General features: G+C 35.0%; 2 protein-coding genes across 2 annotated transcripts; both read left to right on the top strand.

Moving 5' to 3' along the window:
• Positions 1–8,299: 8,299 nt before the first annotated feature.
• On the top strand, positions 8,300–9,226 carry LOC128101600 (olfactory receptor 8K5-like). Its single transcript, XM_052724855.1, has one exon. The coding sequence runs from the start codon at positions 8,300–8,302 to the stop codon at positions 9,224–9,226; it is 927 nt and encodes a 308-aa protein (XP_052580815.1).
• Positions 9,227–17,960: 8,734 nt separating this feature from the next.
• Positions 17,961–18,917, top strand: LOC128101729 (olfactory receptor 8K5-like). The gene has a single exon (XM_052725057.1). The coding sequence runs from the start codon at positions 17,976–17,978 to the stop codon at positions 18,915–18,917; it is 942 nt and encodes a 313-aa protein (XP_052581017.1). The 5' UTR covers positions 17,961–17,975.
• Positions 18,918–19,174: the final 257 nt, after the last annotated feature.

Below are 19,174 nucleotides of genomic sequence, written 5' to 3'. Positions count from 1 at the left end.
ATAAAGTAGATGGACAAAAGAGCTCAGTGTACTTAGATTCTTTTCCTGAAAATAATTCTTCCCATTTGTAGCTTCTCTTCTGGGCCCCTGGGAAGAATATTATTAAGGCTGGTCCTTTAATAATATTTGAGAGTGTAAGGTGTCCCACTTCAAAAAGCCCACTCATGCACCAGGGTCAGATCCTGATCCCACTGCCAGGGGCCCCTTAAACAAGCAAAGCTGAACAACTTGCCTATGCAGAGGGCCTAGTTCTAATAAGTCTGGCTTTATGTTACTCATTCTTTTTTCCCTTTCAACTTTTAATAATTTTTGTTTAGTATGGTTAGTGTTTTGATAATTATGTGCCAAGGTGAATTTCTTTTCTAGTCCAATCTATTTGGTGTCTGTGTGTATCTTGTTTCTTCTAAGATTTTCTTGCAAACATTTTCTGAGTCATTAACTTGTGATTCTTCTTCTTCCTGTATTCCTATTATTTTTAGCTTAGGTTCTTTCAGTGTCCCAGATTTTCTGGATGTTTTGTGCCTGGATTCTTTTTCATTTTAGATTTAACTTTTTTTAACCAAGGAATACATTTCTTCTATCATATCTTCAATGTCTGAGATTTTCTCTTCCATCTCTTGTTGGTGAGGCATGCCTCTGAGTTGAGTTTCTAAATTTTTCATTTCCATTTTTTCTTCAGCTTTGGTTTTCTGCCTGTAAGATATGCTAGTAAAATGGTGGCACAAAGCTGTGGGAGTAAGCAACCAATATCTGATTTGACTTAAGGCACACTTTCCAAGATGGAACCCATACTGGACACTGCTTGGGTGACCAAGAACCTGAGACTAGATAGCTCAGAGACCTCGGGGAAAACCAAAAAAACCATTGTTCTGTTGAACTAACTTACCAATAAAATGACCCCTCACAACATTCTACTAGCATTCATTGATCTTTGCCTTGCTCAACCATCATCAAAGGCACATTCCCCTATAGTAGATTAGAACAAAATGCAGAGACTCACAACCAGTCATTATGCCAAGAGTTAGGAACATTGGAACATTCATCACTAAACAGGATGTCTCCATCAAATCCCCTGCCTCAGGGCTCAGGCAAGTTGGCTGAAGCAGAGGCAGAAAGAGTGTAAGACCCAGAGGGGATGAAATACACCAAGAAAACAAAGTCCTATGAATCAACATGAGCAAAACTCACATGAACTCACAGAGACTGAGAGAGCAAGCACATGGCCTGCATAGGTCTACAACAGGTCCTCTGCATATATATAATGGCTTCTAGTTTAGTGAGGGGTTTTGATTTTTTTCTTTTTATTTATTCTGTGTGTCTTTTACATCATATATCTTGGTCCCATTTATTTCCCTGTTCCTTCACATCTGCCCTCTGCCCCTGCATCCCCACCCCCAATAAAACAAAATTTAAGATAAAAAAGAAAAAAATTTAAAAGGGGAAAAATGTAAAATCTCATCATGGAAGCTGTAGTGTGCCACAGTGAATCACACAGTAAATACTTTGTCCATGTATCTTTACTTTTAAGTGTTCATTGCAAAGAATCATTGATCTGGTTGGATGCCTCTGTTTTCTACCACACTATTGATGCTGGTCCTCACTAGGACTCTTCCTGGATATCCTGTTGTGGCCCTATGAACTGTTACCACCCCTTGCTCACTGCTGTAAAGAGGGAAATTAGCTGGAGCAATGCTAGAGTGCTCACCACCAGGAGAGGACTGTGTGGCAGACCAACCCTTCAGCTGCCCAGGCCCAGATCCCAGGTTATGACTTGGCTCACCCCAACAATCACCCAATCTATGATCTGCTGGAGCATGTGAAGGGACCTGACCCACAGACTCAAAGCTACAGGATCTCCACAACATAGTTAAGTATTTTTATGGGATTCCTGAGCATACAAATGATTGGGTCTCTGATTCTTGTCCCTTTTGGGGGGCTCTTTTTCTTCTTTTTGTTTGCTTTGTCCAACGCTGATGTGATGTTTTTGTTTTATCTTCTATTTTATTTTGTTATATTTTATTATTATTCCTTAGGAGCCAGTTCTTTTCTGATGAGAGACAGAAAACTGGTGGGTCTGGATGGAAAGGCAAGTGGGGAGTAAATGGGAAGAGCAGAGGGATCGAAACCAGAATCAGGATATAGTATGCAAGAAAAAGAGTCAATTTATAATACCATGAAAAAAACAGAAATAAATTTTCACCAAAAATTGGCAAAATTTTAGACACTTTATGAAAATGAAAAACTCTACATTAAAAAGCTTTTACCATTACATGTAAGTGAACATTTAAAAAGTAAGAAAATATTTTATGCTTCTAATTTCTGTGTTAAAATAATAAATTAAATCAAATGCACATTTAGTATGGCTTTATCAAAAGGCATCTTCTGAGGCCAGGACAATATGGTATCATCCCTGAAGTGGCCTTTGCAATTCGGAAAGAGTACAGTGTTCTTTTCTTTGAAGGCAGCTGACTAGGCAGTGGGCCGATGGCTTCTGATGTGCAATGGAACAGCAGCTGAAACAGTTATTCTTGAAGAGTAACTAAGCTCACGCCTCTCAATAGTAGACTGGCATTTGATAGAGGGATGTGGAGAAGAACGGGATGCTGAGATGAAGTCATATATACACAGCCAAGAAGAATTGACAGCTGAATTAAATAACCATCAACAATTTCCAGAATTTAAAATCCTGAATCATGACATGACACTAGTGGAATTCAGGTGTTTCTGGTACATGGACTGCTCTCACCCAATGTGAGGTTGAACTGTAGACCTTGTGTACATCCTACTTTACAAATGAGTCTGTCAGATATGCTAAGCCCATAGACTGAAGATGATGCCCCAGCACTGCAGAGAAACCTCAGGTGACTGTCCAGGCAGTTGGCTGTTTCTGTCAACTCACAAATTTTTTGGAAATTGCTTGCATGCACTTCCTGTTTTTATTTTTGTTAGCTAATATTATTTCCTTCTTGGGTCTCTGAGGGAGTTGAAGATTAGTTAGTTATAGTTGAAGGTTAGTTAGTTATAGTTGAAGATTAATTAGGATAGAAAGTGAATTAGATACATTTTGGACTTACCAAAATAGGATAGATAATGAAATTATTTTCTCTGAATTTGTCAAATACAAATGGACTAGACATTGTTTAGGTATTTATTACTTGTATATATTGTATATAGTTAATGTACTTTTGTATATAGTTTTTCTTTTGTTAGTTATAACCTTTTTCTTTTTATTAAAATAGAAAAGGGGAAATATGGTGGTATTTTATTTGTACTGAAATGTGGTTTTAACTGTATGTTAATAAATAAAGTTGCCTGGGTGTGAAAAAAAAATAATAGGGAAATGAGACCGCTATACTTTGAATCAGTAATAGAAAGTGATATAAGTCTAAAAAAATTTCCATTGAAGATCTCATTATCCAGGATTCTGCTCTAAGAATTATAGCTAAGAAAGTTTGAATCAGACATCAACAAATATACAGGAACATTTGTATCAGGTTTCCAAAAGAATCTAGTACTACAATCTCCATCAGTAGGAGACTTTATACCACAGATCTTGATACAACAAAACAATCAAGGCCTGGGTGATTTTCACTAGTAATCTGAACATTGATAAAAGAAAATAAGGAGTATGTATTTGGTGTTTCCATTAATGTGAAACTTAGTAACAGAAAAAAAAATCTATGAATGACATTCAGATGCTTGGCACTGGGAAACTATTGTTCAGGGATAAAAGCAGGAAATAATTTCTTTGTGTATTTCTACTTCTATTATCTCTTTTCTTACACTGGGAAACTGTTGTTCAGGGCTAAAAGCAGGAAATAATTTCCTTGTGTATTTCTACTTCTGTCGTCTCTTTTTCTTAGACAATCTTGTACATCTCAGGATGACTGGGAACTCACTGTGTAGATTACTGTTGGCACTGCAGCCACATAGTCCTATGACTAGCTCCGCAAGCAAACATGGTATGTACTCACTCATAGGAGGATACTAGATGTGGAACAAGGATGACTGGACTGCTACTCACTTCACCAGGGAGGCTACCTGGAAAACAGGACCCCAAGAAAGACACGGGGATCGCCCAATGACAGAGAAATGGATGAAATCTTCATGAACAGCCTGAACATGAGTGGGGGAAATGAAGGGCAAGGGTTGAGGGAAAGAGAGCTTGGGGGAGCAGGAGATCCCAGCTGGATCAACAACAGAGAGGGAGAACAAGGAATAGGAGACCATGGTAAAGGAAGACCACATGAGAATAGGAAGAAGCAAAGTGCTAGAGAGGCCCACAGAAATCCACAAAGATACCCCCACAATAGACTGCTGGCAATGATGGAGAGACAGCCCGAACTGACCTACTCTGGTAATGGGATGGCCAAACACCCTAATTGTTGTGCTAGAAACCCCATCCAATGACTCAGGGAATCTGGATGCAGAGACCCATGGCCAGGCCCCGGGTGGAGCTCCAGGAGTCCAATTAGCAAGAAAGAGGAGGGTTTATATGAGCGAGAATTGTTGAGACCAAGGTTGGATAAAGCACAGGGACAAATACCCAAACGAATGGAAACACATGATCTATGAACCAATGACTGACGGGCCCCCAACTGGATCAGGCCCTCTGAATGGGTGAGACAGTTGATTGGTTTGATCTGTTTTGGAGGCATCCAGGCAGTGGGACTGGGTCCTGTACTCATTGCATGAGTTGGCTGTTTGAAACCTGGGGCTTATGCAGGGTCGCTTGCCTCGGCCTGGGAGGAGGGGACTGGACCTGCCTGGACTGAGTCTACCAGGTTGATCTCAGTCCTTGGGGGAGGGTTTGCCCTGGAGGAGGTGGGAATGGGGGATGGGCTGGGGGGAAGGTGAGGGGGCGGGAGGGGGGAGAACAAGGGAATCTGTGACTGATATGTAGAACTGAATTGTATTGTAAAAAAAATAAAATAAAATAAAATAAAAAAATTCCTAATTCTCTTGGATGTTTGGTAGGACAATTTAAAGCATGGTTGCAGATTTTTTTGTTAATATGTCCTTTGTCTTATTTTAAAGATTGGTAAATAGATCAAAATTAAATACTTATTTTAAGGATATATTTATGTTACACTCCAATTTCTTTCTCAATTTTTCTCCACTTTGAAGTCACAAAGAGAAAATATATGCAATGTTATGGGACTTGAGTTATTACACCTAACAGTAGATTTTGTTTCTGATAAGTCATAGTGAATAGTACCTAACAGTGTAAGAATTATATTACATATACATAATAATGAGTCTACTTTTAGTACATTGAAATTTCTCTCCAGTTGTAATAGTCTCTGTGCTAGACAATTGTACTTTAATCATAATTTCCATAGAAGTGAATGTGAGAGTGCCTTTACATTCTAGATCTCTTTGGGACTGCACTAATCATTTACAATATTTTGTTTCTCTCTTTGAATTGTTCCTTACATTTTCTCACAGGGGAACATGTAGGATATCCTAGGTAATTAGCACCAAATATCAAGCATTGTTTTTAAGTTGCTCAAATGATTTAGTTGCAATGAGGTAAATGAATTAGATGAAATTTCCTTAGGGAGATTTACCAAGAGAGAAGAAAGCTATAAAATCTCCTTCCACAAAGATAATATGTATAATGTTATAAAGGAAAATCTGATTGTTTATTAAAGGTAAGTAGATATGTACTATTTCAGATTTGATTACTAGGTGTGGGAAACTTACTATTATGTCTGAACATAAACATTACACAAACAAGTAAAGAGATGAATTCCTCAAATGGGCCACACAGCTTCTCCATTGTTAATTAAGGTTCCCTAGAGCAGTATGGTATTTTGCGGTTCAAAGTCATAAAATAGACAGATTGCTGCTTCACTTTTATTTGTGAGAAATGATGGCGATCTTTAAAATTTTTCAGTAAAGCTGAAGTTAGGAATAGCTAAATGTTTTTACCAAAACCTTACTTTTAAAAATTTTATCATTAATTAGATTTCCAGATAATATATGGGGTGCTCAATCATACTAGATTCTCAGATAAACATCAGTAAATTGTAGCATATATCCTATGCAATCTCTAATATATTGTTTTAGAATAAATGCTTGCTGTGCAGTGTTTGAAGATTAAATATTTGGGGTTTTTCTCATGCAATATTTAAAAAGTTCAGTGGTTTTTATATAATGACATTGCATGTATTTGTAGAATATTTTCTTGCCTAGTTAACTTTCTGAGCAGGTTGCTCACTAATGGGATAATTTATAATGAATAGTCAGTAAATAATGACAAGTATAGAAAAATGTTAAAAGTTGTGTAATATAAATAGACTTCTACATTTACCTCTTAAAATACCTATTAGGTCAATTTAAAAAAATTGAAACATCAATTACTTTCCACACAAGAAGAATGGTGAGAGTTAGAAAATTCACTTATATTCAAGAAAGTTAACTACTAAGATGGATACAAGAGAGACAGTCAACAAACTAGAGAGTCTGTGGTAGAAACCATTAAAAATTTGAAAATTCTAAGTCCCTTTCTTCACCTGGTACTCCTCATCTTTCCATCATAAAACACTATGATAACAATACTTCACAAGATCATTTTCAAAAGACAAGAGACTGTGATTTTTATTTGTGGGAAAGGGGGATCTGAAACAATATTTGAAATCAGAGAATAAACAGCAGAAAATCTCAGTTCAGAAGAGGAAATAGTGCTGACAAGATGTTTCAAAGTAATGAAACTAGATATCCGTGGGGACAACCCGAGTTTACTCCCTAAATACATATGGTGGAAAGATAGATCAGAATCCTGCGAATTGTCTCTGCCCTACACACTGACTTCATCCATGATATTTACATGACCTCCACACACAAGTAAAGAAGCTAAGTATAACTTCAAATCTCAGAAGAGTGTAGAGAAATAGCCAGCAGTTTTATGTACCACCTTTCCTCAGATCCTATCTCAAGAATCAGAAAGGTAAAATAAATACCAATTACAGATTTTTAGATTGATTCCAAAACTTCAAGAAGGTAGCTGCAGTCTGTTCCTGCTTCAAACTGAAGCTTGCTTCTTGTAGTGAAACCCTAGATTTTCCAGTTACAACTGGCTTTACATTATGTCACCCATCATCATAGAATATTTTGATACTCAGTTATTACTCTTATTAAAATCATGCTTACAAAGTCACTGGTTTCTGTTGAGATCAAACAGAATATAATGGTAATGTATCATTACCAAATGTATTAGGGTAAATCAACTATACTCTTTATTCATGACAGCTTTTCTAATTATTTAAATTTATTATACAAATGAAGTTATTATCATTGAAACCTTTTAAAATAACATTACACATCATAAATGTGATATAAAACTTCAAAATTTAATAGAAATTATTAACTAAATAAAATTTCAAATAATTGATTAACTACTTTATAGAATTTATTTCAACAGTGAGGAAGGAAATAAAGAATATTGAATTAAGCATTTGACCTCTTTGGATGTTGACTTAAATCATACATATTTTCAGGAATAGATTCTAATCATGTGACTCATGCTAATTTTGAGGTTTTCTTTGTTAAAAATGAAATAGATGAGTAAGTTAAGACATAAATGTGACTGTCTAGATTATAGAACATATGTGTCCTATTATAAAAATACTATTACCAAAATATAACCCAATATATAAATATGATTATTTTATTAACAAAATAGCAGACACATTTCAGACACTGGTAGTAGGAATGTTCTTTGAAGCCATTTTTGTTAATTAGTAAAAGTCATTGACTCAGACCACCCTAATGTACTCACTAAATACCAAATACACAATAATCACTTTAGTGGGATGGGCTAATGCTTCCATATGACAGTTATAGTTAAAAGACAAACTGCTAAATCCTTATTATACAGTAGTTAAATGATTACATGATTGTGTGATTGCATTGGACAGTTCCATAGCCCAGAGAAAATAAAGATTGTGTATGAATTTTCAGAATGAATGGAAATCTGCTACGACAGACCATGTGCCTCTTACAACAATGGATTTTTATTACTTACATGGCTTTGTTTTCTATGTATTTATATCAACTCTTGCTGAGTCTTGAGTTTAACCATTCCTATTCCTTTATGTACTTCATACATTTTCTCTATTTCAGGAAAGCAAAATTTTATTTTATTCAAAAATATGTAAAAATTACATGTGTTTTCTATTTTGTGAATAAATTGTCTGTTCTAATTATAACTACTACAGTGTTTATATGACAATGAAAAAGATCTAATAAATCTTTGCATAGTTTCTTCAAGAAGAGTTAATTCTGGATCAACAAAATGGGCCAACAAAATGCAACAATGCCTACTGAGTTCATCTTAATGGGAGTCACACAGAGTGCTGAGTTGAAACTCCCTCTGTTTGCAGTCTTCCTCACCATCTACGCAATCACCGTGGTGGGAAACCTGGGCATGATCATTTTGACCAAGGTCGACTCTCACCTACACACCCCGATGTACTTTTTTATCAGACACCTGGCTTTCATTGATCTTGGAAATTCCACTGCCATCTGCCCCAAGATGCTGGTGAATTTTGTTGTGGATCAAAATACCATCACCTATTATGCTTGTGCCACACAGATGGCATGCTTCATTATGTTCATTGTCAGCGAACTTTCAATCTTGTCTTCCATGGCCTATGACCGCTATGTGGCCATCTGCAACCCTCTGCTCTACAGTGCAATCATGTCTCAGAGACGCTGCCACACACTTGTTGCCATTCCATACCTCTACAGCACCTTCCAGGCTCTGCTGTTCCCTATTAAGTATTTCACTTTGACTTTCTGTGGCACTAATGTCATCAGCCATTTCTATTGTGATGTTGTCCCCTTGCTACCTTTGATCTGTTCACAAGTCCAAGAGACAGAATTGTTGACTATATTGTTTTCAGCCTTTAATTTAATCTCTTCTCTTTTTGTCGTTCTTTTGTCCTACATACTGATTTTGTTAACAATATTCCGAATGCGTTCTGCAGAAGGTAGAAAAAAGGCTTTCTCCACATGTGGTTCCCATCTGACAGTGGTGGTGGTGTTCTATGGGTCTCTAATCTTCATGTATGTGCAGCCTAAATCAACTCACTCATTTGAAACTGACAAAATGGCTTCTGTGTTCTATACTTTAGTGATCCCCATGCTTAACCCCTTGATTTACAGTTTAAGGAACAAAGAGGTAAAAAATGCTTTTCATAGAGTCTTTAAGAATCTATAAAGACTTGGTATTGTCCAGTATTAAATAATCCTATAGTAATCTTTGATAACTGTGACTGTCCTGTGATAACATTTCTAAAATAGTTGCATAATTTAACCCCACGTAAAATGTATTATAGTTCATGTTGACAGATATTTCTTCACTTATATGTACTCAAGCTCCCTGTAATAGTTTAAATCACAATTTAATATTGAATCCTTACTATTATTTTTTGCTTCAGAATAAATATTTCATTTAGTGATACAAGCTTATATGTTACCAAAGGTGATAAATGGTAAACTCTATATCAACATCTTATATTTTCTTTTGCTAGTGTTTTTTGGGGGGAGGGGCACATCTATCTTCACTGTTTTGTAGTATTAATAAATAAAGCAATATGATAAAAAATGGTGTCTTTGACACTTTCAGAGAACATGTCTGCCACACAGATATAAACTAATAAATGTTAAAGACTCATTCTGAAAACATTCACTTTTAGTAAAAGTGTTTTTCTGGTTATTTTATTATAAATATCCATCTATGCTGCTGTTACTTTTTCAAAGATGTATTTTATAACATTTTAATTTTGTGTATGTGATCAATTGTGTGTGTTTGTGTGTGTGTACATAAGTGTAGATTCCCTCATGAAGGCAAGAGATGTTGGATCCCACAGTTGTTGGAGCTATGGCAAATTATGAACTAATCAATAGAGATATTGAAGCAGCGAGCCTCTTCCCGCTGAGCTGTCTCTGAGGCCCTACTCACTCTTTTTTGTATGTGACAGCAGGTTTGTCTCTTCTTCTTTCACTCAAATACAACACATTATTAATGCTGAAGTGTGATTGCATCACCATAATATTTCTCAAGCCGTTACAAAAACAAACAAAAAAGAAAACAGCTGATATTGAAGTGCCAGTGTATAGTTTATTTTATATATGAAAAAAGCAAATGTTAAGGTTTTATACTTAACTTTTTCTGTTTTAACTATAAATCCAGTATTGTTACAAGTATTTTCTTATTTTGGCATTATGTATTTAAAAGTACTCATCTGTCTATCACTAACTTCTTCAAGGTTACCTAATTTTAGTGTTATTGATTTTTTTTTTGGATAGATATCTTCCTCTGAATGTTGAAAGTAGCAGGACACATGATTTTACATGTGGTCTTCCCAGTTACATACGAGGAATTTAGCTTCTTAAAATATTTGAAAATTTTGCTTTCTTAGCTTAATAACTTATTTATTGATGTTTAGATTATTCTTTGAAATTGTTATTCATGTATACAATGAAATGTGATCAAATGGTTCACCCCATTTCCACCAACTTTTCCCTAACATGCCCTCCAAATTTCAAATCCTTTTTATTTTTCTGTTTTTAGTAACACCTTAAGTCCTAATAAAGTCAATCTTCTTTGTAACCTATGTTCAATTTTTACCTCTATCTTTGACAGTATTTAATATATTTTGTAAATAACAGTGGTATTTTCAAAAATCAAATGTCAAAAATGTTACATCCATCTTATTTTTCTTTATTTAATATTCCCCAGATGATAGCACATGAAATCCATTTCACCCAGTGGTATTTCGATCAACAGAGTTTTTCTTTTTTTTTTACACATTTTATATAACCCAGAGATTTAGTTATTATAAATTTCAAACCAGAATGAAGGAAATTTCACATAATATTTATAACCTTCAAAGTACAATGTTAATACATATGTCTGTCAGTTATAAGTAACAGCAGTTAGGCTACAAAGTTTAACATAAAACCAGTTGACAAATGTGAAAAGCACTAGTGATCTGATATTCACCATTATATGTGAATCTGTTTCTTCCAGAACTTTTTTTTAAAAATTAAAATTTCTGTATTATGAAATATTAAAATAACATCCCAAACATGCCACAATCACTATTCACAAATAAAGTTAAAATGAAATATACAAAAACTCACTTAATACTGTTAAATAACAACAATAAACTACAGGATTTCCTGAACAGAAATGAAAGGACCCTGAAAGTTTACAGTGAATGGCAGGACAAAAATCAAGTTATAACTATTTTTATGATATAAGGCAAACATGCACACGACCGTTTCAAAATATCTCAATTAAGATTTATAGTTGTAGGATACACTAAGTAACAGTCATTAAAAATGAGCACAAATGCCTAAAACACTGTTACCCACACCAAAGTGTCTGTGATGTTCAAAGAGATGCATAATTCAAGTTACTCTAGTTAGTGTCTGATGAGCTGACAATACCCACAATGCTTTAAAGCAGTCCTCTGGGTTCTTATTTCTCATTTCTAATTTATCATGGCTCATTTAAAATACATAGTACAGCTTTCAGCTGATTCCAAGTGAATGTTATTGACAGACACAGCTTCCAAATGAAGGAAACTGTTCCTCAAAATGAATTATCATCTAATAAAAAGAAATGTGCTTAAAACAAACAGCAGCAAGGCATTTCCTGTTTGAATGACTTCTATGGTTAAAAGAGTTAACCAAGGGAAGTAGTATACGAATATGCAGTAGACATTTCTAAAATGAGGAATAGGTAAAAATAAATAACTTGGTTTTTAATTTATTGGTGTCTAATGTAAGAATCCAAAAATGTCTGATATTCACTTGTTTGAATCTATTCTCACATTGCAAGCTTTTTACACACACTGTGCTGCCAATCTCTCAACTACTATATTAGCCAATGTTCCTATGAAATTATATGTAGCACGAAATTAGAGTGTTCAAGATGTCTCACATTTTTACTGCTAAGCAAAGCTGAATATCCATTCCAGGAAACACTGCAGTTTAATTTTTAAAGCAAACGAACAAAAAAAAATGCAGCAGTAAAGCAATTTGTGAGGAGAAACAGATGCATTCACATATAATAAAGCCACTGAAACTTCTTCAGGCATTCAACTGTTGTGTTAAATAAATAGAGAGTAGTTATTTAGCAACAACAATTCTGAAATAAATAATGCACTCTGTTTCTCAGCCCTGCACAACTCTGTAGCGACAGTTACATTGAGAGCTGTAACCTACTGGCTCTATTGGCAGAGAAACCCTTAAAAGTAACTGTACAGTCAGCAGTGGTGGCACACACCTTTAATCCCAGCACTCGGGAGGCAGAGGCAGGAGGATCTCTGTGAGTTTGGTTTCAGCAAACCAGAATTTTGAGTCACAGAGTTTTTCTAAGCCAGTATTTAATAAGACAATGTGCTTGCGGTGAACAACCTTATTCGAATGAGCATTTACATCAGTCACATTTGCTGGCTTTGTTATCTTTTTTTCTCACCATCTTTGTAGTTTCAATTCTGATCAGCATGAATATGATTTTTCATCTTCTCCAGGGCAAACACCCATTTATTGTTTATTGCAGACCAATATCATTCACTGATTGAAGTTATGACCTAACTCCGTGATTCAAAATGTCAATAAGTGTAGGTGCTTATCAAAATAAACTCTACTCCTATATTACACTGCAAAATTTCTTGGTATTGAGGTTTTGCATCTCATGTCCAGTAATTCTTTTGACACTGAAAAATTGGCTTCTATGTTTTATATCCTTATTATTTTATATTGTCATTTTTATCTACAACTTCAGAAAATGATATGACATATGTTCCTGAGGTGTTAAATATTATGGTAAAGTATAATTTGGTAAAGTTATATTTAATGTGATTGGCAGCATCAACTGTATTCTGAATGTCTCTTGGATAAGTACTAACCATGAAGGAGTTCTACATATACTTACATTCAGTCTTAAACATGCCCATTTTCTACTTGAGATTAAACACGTCAATGAATGAATGAGTTAATATCAGTCTTCCTTCAGAGAAATCCATATTTTACTTGCAAAATTGACATGATTCAGTTTTGCAGAATGTATTTTATTTGTATTGATGAATAAACGATGAGTATGGAAAATGAATATGCTAAGTAAGAGTAAGGGACAGTACAAGTTACAAAGGGATGAGTTAAGGGATCTGGTGTAGGGATCAAAGACTGAATTAAATTTGCAGCAATTGGGACTGTCTTGCATCTGAGCACATTTGTGGCTATGTCAGCTTTTACACATTAGGCTGATATATTTCACAGGCATACTTTGTGCTTCCTGCTTGTGAAGTACTTTGCTGATGTGAAGCAATCAGTTATGAATATGTTCATGTAGATCTATCTCCTACATTGTGAGCAACTCTTCTTGAATATGCTGAATATACAATAGTGTGTTTCAGTGAGATGGTCATTTCCCTACACACAACACAATGATCAGAACTTTACATTTTCTCATGACCATATTATGAAATTAAGAGTTAACAGTGAGCAACACTGGTCATCATTAACAGCAATAATCCTTCTGTGTCGGTGAGCACCTGGAAACACAAAGCTGTGCCATGCTGACAGTTATCAATTTTGGTTTAGTTACTCATGAGAAGAAAAAGTCTATAAGTATAAAGAAGCTTAGGATGAATCACATGCATATAATGTATTTCAGCTCTGCTGTGAGAGCATCCATTTCTCTTGTCTCCTTCCAAAACCAGTGACAACTTACTATGCATGACCTACTCTGGTGATCGGATGGCCAAACACCCTAACTGTCGTGCTAGAACTCTCATCCAATGACTGTTGGAACAGATGCAGAGACCCACAGCCAGGCCCCAGGTGGAGCCCCGGGAGTCCAATAGGCGAGAAAGAGGAGGGATTATATGAGCAAGAATTGTTGAGTCCACGATTAGAAAAAGCAGAGGGACAAATAGCCAAACTAGTAGAAACACATGAACTATGAACCAATAGCTGAGGAGCCCCCAACTGGATCAGGGCCTCTGGATAAGTGAGACAGTTGATTAGCTTGAACTGTTTGGGAGGCACTCAGGCAGTGGGACCAGGACCTGTCCTTAGTGCATGAGCTGGCTGTTTGGAACCTGGGGCCTATGCAGGGACACTTTGCTCAGCCTGGGTGAAGGGAGGAGGGGACTGGACCTGCCTGGACTGAATCTATGAGGCTGAGCTGAATCCCCAGGGGAGTCTTTGCCCTGGAGGAGATGGGAATGGGGGGTGGGCTGGGGGTAGGGCGGGGGCAGGGAGAGTGGAAGGAGGGAGGACAGGGGAATCCGTGGCTGATATGTAAAATTAAATTAAATTATAAAATAAAATAAAAAATTTAAAAAAGGAAAAAAAAAAGAAAAACACATTCAAAATCTTTTGTGTGATAACAACCTCACTTAAAAAGCCATGACCAGCATGATACTTCTCCATTTAATACAAATAAACTGGTGCTACAGTGTTTTCCATTAACGCCTCAATACTTGACTTTGTAACCTAGTCAGTCAGTGCCCATAAATCCTTCAGGTCTCCCTGGAAATCTTCAGATCAGTTTGTTGCTTTGATTCTTTTTATGAGCTGACTATGATTTTTCACTAGGGAAAAGCTTGAATGACATCAATGCAATTTTGTTTAAAAATCTCTTAGATAATTTAAGCATAATAAACTGAACAAATTATATGCTATCACCTCTGGGAACATCACAAATAATGAGGAGAACCTTAAATTTCCTTCTCTGGAGCAAAAGGAAGAATAATTTTGGAGAAGGAAATCAGGATCTTTGTGAGTAGGAAGTGTCACAGGTCTTAGGGCAACTGGAGCCTCATAGTCTTCATTGACTCTTAGAGCCTACTGATTCTTTCACTGTCTGCAAGAGCTGTGCCTCTCAGGTATATTACAGAAGGTAAATATCTGCTTTGATAGTTGTTATCACCCACATTAGTATTTCTTTGGAGAATATATGAAATTCTATGAATTGAACAGCTGCTGCATGCTCTTTGAGAGGTGAATATGAGATTTAGATATTGCAAGTGGAAAATACAATTAAAAAATAAGAATATCATTGATCTCACCAGTTAAAATCATTAATAACATGTTTCCAAGTAAAAAATAAGATGTGTGGTTTCATTTGATTTTCAAATAAATGAAAAGGGATAATCAGTATGTTTTACCCAGTTTTTATAAATAACATGTAATTTCAGTGTTACTATATAAACCACCACTTTAAAATGAAGTATTTAAGGTATTTCATGCAATTTCATAAAGTGAAAATCATTTTAATTTTGTATATCACCTGCACAAACATTCACAGGCTTTTAGCATTTGTTTTAATGTCCCACAAAACTGCTTAACATCTGATTTTTTTCTAGTATCAGACATTGTAAACACTGAACAAATGAAGAAAAATATAGTGATTTTAAATAGTTGTGAAGCTTCTGAGAAAACTGTGAGCACTAATTAATTCTTAATTGTTATCAGCACACATACGATTGAAAACTCAGTGCCTCCTCTTCATAGCTTTTGTGTTCTATGAGCCTTAAGGTTAACGCTGTGTGAGGCTGTTTTGCTTGTGTATCTTAAGATACTCAAAGGAAACCAGGGATTCTCTTTGTCAAGGAGAAAGACTAGACCAGTAATGAAACCTAGACATCTTCAGGATATAATTGCTGAAACTGAAAATGAAAGCAGTCTTAAGGAATGAGCTTGAGGAATTGCTGGAACAAGTTAGACACATCAAAGAGAAAGAAAATTGCTGTCCCAGTTCTGAATTATTTTACTCAGTCCAACTCATCTCATACCACAATAATATAGCAGTCTCTGTGTCCTGATAATTAAAATCAAAATTTTCAATTAGAAGTAGGGGTTTTTTTGTTGTTATTTATGAGCAAAGAAGGGTCTTTAAATAAGAGTAGCACTCAACAGCAGCAGACAACTTCAGCTAGGAAGGTATCCCAGCAATAGATAGTCACCCTCTTCCCCAGACCTCTTTATCAGAAAGCCAAACCCAACACCGATTAAGTTGATTCCTGTGATTGCTCCTAACCACCATAGATTATACTACATTGCTACTGTTCCAAATTGTAATTTGAGGTCTTAATGTAGCCTTCCTGAAGTTTCTACCTGATACCTAGGCAATATATTTCTACTACTCTATTGTGTATTTTATATGAGACTTTTAATACCCAGTTTCCTCTTTCTTTGAAAATTGCAGCTGCCTGTGTCTATATCTCCTGGTGGCAACTCGGAGTTTGACAGAAGGTACATTCAAAACATTAGACTGAATTAGTTTTCCTGTCACTAATTAGAGCATTTGATTTTTTTTACCAGTTTTCCATGTTAATGGTACTTGATATGGAAATATTAGGAATCATATATTCTAAATACTCTGTTGTAAAATTCTAAAAATAAATTAATTATTAATATGAAGCTTAATGAATGCTTAAAACTGTGTTAAAGTGGTTCATCATGATGTCTGTCTTAATAGTGTTATGTATTAATAAAGTATATACAATTAAATATTAATGATCCATGTATAACAACATAAACCACATATACTATAAAGAAAATATTCCCCTTTTGTGTGTCTTAAATCCTCTACTACTTTCTTTTTAAATTAGTACTTTTTGTCTTATTGTGTTTTTGTTTCTTTTCCTTTTTTTAAATTTTGTTGATATATATATATGTGTGTGTGTATATATATATACATATATATATGTATATATATATATCATGAATGGAATAAACACAGAAGTTATACATACCACTGAAGAAATAAAGAATATTTATTCAGAGTAGAAAATTTGTAATTCAGTTTTAGTAAGTGACTAGTACAAACAACACATTATATTATACTAATTTTATTAATGAAATTTCAGATTCACATTCACATACCGAAAAACAAGTATTTTTAACATCAGTTCTCCATTGGAATATGACTTTGTTTCATGGTATATCTAGTAATTTTCAAGCTTTTAAATGTTCCCAGTAGTTATCACAAAACAGCCTCATCAACTATTGACCATTTAATTTGACCCCACAAATGTTTGTAGAGATGGTTCATGATTTTAGCAAAAATACAATGGACAAAATTCAGAATGGAAAGAGGAAGTGATTTTAATTGACTCTTATTTTTTAGACTATAATATAATTACATTTATCCTTTTCCTTTCCTCCCTCCAAATCCTCCCATATAAACCTCCCCACTCTCCTTCAAATTCATGGTTTCCTTTTCAGTAATATTTATTAAATGAATATATGCATATACATATATGTATATGATGCATATATATGCAATAACTATGTCTATGACAATAATATATGTGTATATGTATTCTTAGATATATCCTGTTTGTTCCATATAAATTTTATGTACGTTTTCAGGACCAACCATTTGATATTAGAAAAACATAGCTTGCTTTAGAAGTTTGACATAGTGATACCTTTTTTATGCCAATTATTACAAGCCCTACATAGCACCTTAAATGTCCAAACACAAAACTAAATTGAAATGTCATTAGTTTCATGTTGTATCCACCATTATATTTAAGCTTATTTAAAGTCCATGAGAATTATCATACATAAGAGAAAGTTTATTTAGAAAAATTGTAGTCTTCTAGATGAATAAAATATATTCAATATTTCTACACAAGAATCTAATGATTGCATTCCCAGTATCTGAGCAAATAATAAAATCATTTTTCTCACAGTCATTAGAATGCAAATTTTATTTTACTGATTCTAGTAAGAATATAAATGATAACTCTGAGTGTATCTCACAAGGACCTCCCCTTTTAGGAAGTAGACCTTCCAAACTTTATTTAACATTTAGAATCAGATACTAAAATCATTTTTCTCTGAGCCATTAACTGCAGCTTTTTATCTTGTCTTTGAATTTGCTTGAATGATTCTATGCAAAAGTTGATGGCACTTGTGTATCTTTTCAGAAGGTTGAAATGAGCCACAGGAACTCAACAGTGCCAGCTGAATTCATTCTGACACAAATCACACACAGGCCTGAGCTGCAGCTTCCTCTTTTGGGGATCTTCCTAGTCACCTATGGAATCGCCGTGATAGGCAACCTGAGCATGATCATTTTGACAGAGTTGGATTCTCACCTTCACACACCTATGTATTATTTTATCAGACATCTGGCTTTCATTGATCTCGGCAATTGTACTGTCATTTACCCAAAGATGATGGTGAATTTTGTGGTGGATCAAAATGTCATTTCTTACTATGCTTGTGCCATACAGATGGCATTCTACATCACTTTCATTATCAGTGAACTTTTCATCTTGTCTGCCATGGCCTATGATCGCTATGTGGCTATCTGCAACCCTTTGCTCTACAGTGCGATCATGTCTCAGAGACGTTGCCATGTGCTGGTGGTCATTCCATACCTCTACAGTATCTTCCAGGCTGTGCTGATAACTAGTAAGATTTTTACATTGACTTTCTGTGGCTCTAATGTCATCAGCCACTTCTACTGTGACAACGTCCCCATGTTACTTTTACTGTGTTCAAATCCACGGGATATAGAATTATTGATCATATTATTTTCAGCACTTAATTTGATCTCCTCTCTCTCTGTAGTCTTAGTATCTTACTTTCTGATTCTACTAGCCATATATGGAATGCATTCTGCAGAGGGTAGGAAAAAGGCCTTCTCAACTTGTGGTTCTCATCTGACAGTGGTGGTAGTATTTTACGGGACTCTACTCTTCATGTACTTACAGCCCAAATCCACTCACTCATTTGAAACTGATAAAATAGCATCCGTGTTTTATACTTTAGTGATCCCCATGCTTAATCCCTTGATCTACAGCTTTAGAAACAAAGAAGTGAAAAATGCCTTTCTAAGAGTCTTTAAGGACCTAAGTAAACTTTGTACTTAATATATAACATGGAGTGTTTTAATAAAATGTGGTAAAGAAAGCATAAGTCAATACCAGTATCTATAGCAGTATATTCCTTTTGATTCACAAAAAAGAAAAACTCATGATAATATATAGAACATTGTAATGTATCCCTTGTAGTCAAATAAAATAGTTCTTAAGTAGTTACAGAACTCCATTAATGTCACTTTCCTTCCAACATTTATAGTTTTTGATTCAATATATCTTTAGCATTTCCACTGAACTAATCTTATACA

The sequence above is a fragment of the Peromyscus californicus genome, unplaced genomic scaffold (assembly GCF_007827085.1).
Source record: "Peromyscus californicus insignis strain IS unplaced genomic scaffold, ASM782708v3 Scaffold_7__1_contigs__length_154581171, whole genome shotgun sequence".
Classification (NCBI taxonomy): Eukaryota; Metazoa; Chordata; class Mammalia; order Rodentia; family Cricetidae; genus Peromyscus; species Peromyscus californicus.
This window is presented reverse-complemented; position numbering and strand designations above follow the sequence as displayed.

Excerpts from the sequence above, each read along its gene's own strand:
- LOC128101600 (XM_052724855.1), top strand. The coding sequence starts at position 8,300 with ATGGGCCAACAAAATGCAACAATGCCTACTGAGTTCATCTTAATGGGA.
- LOC128101729 (XM_052725057.1), top strand. The coding sequence starts at position 17,976 with ATGAGCCACAGGAACTCAACAGTGCCAGCTGAATTCATTCTGACACAA.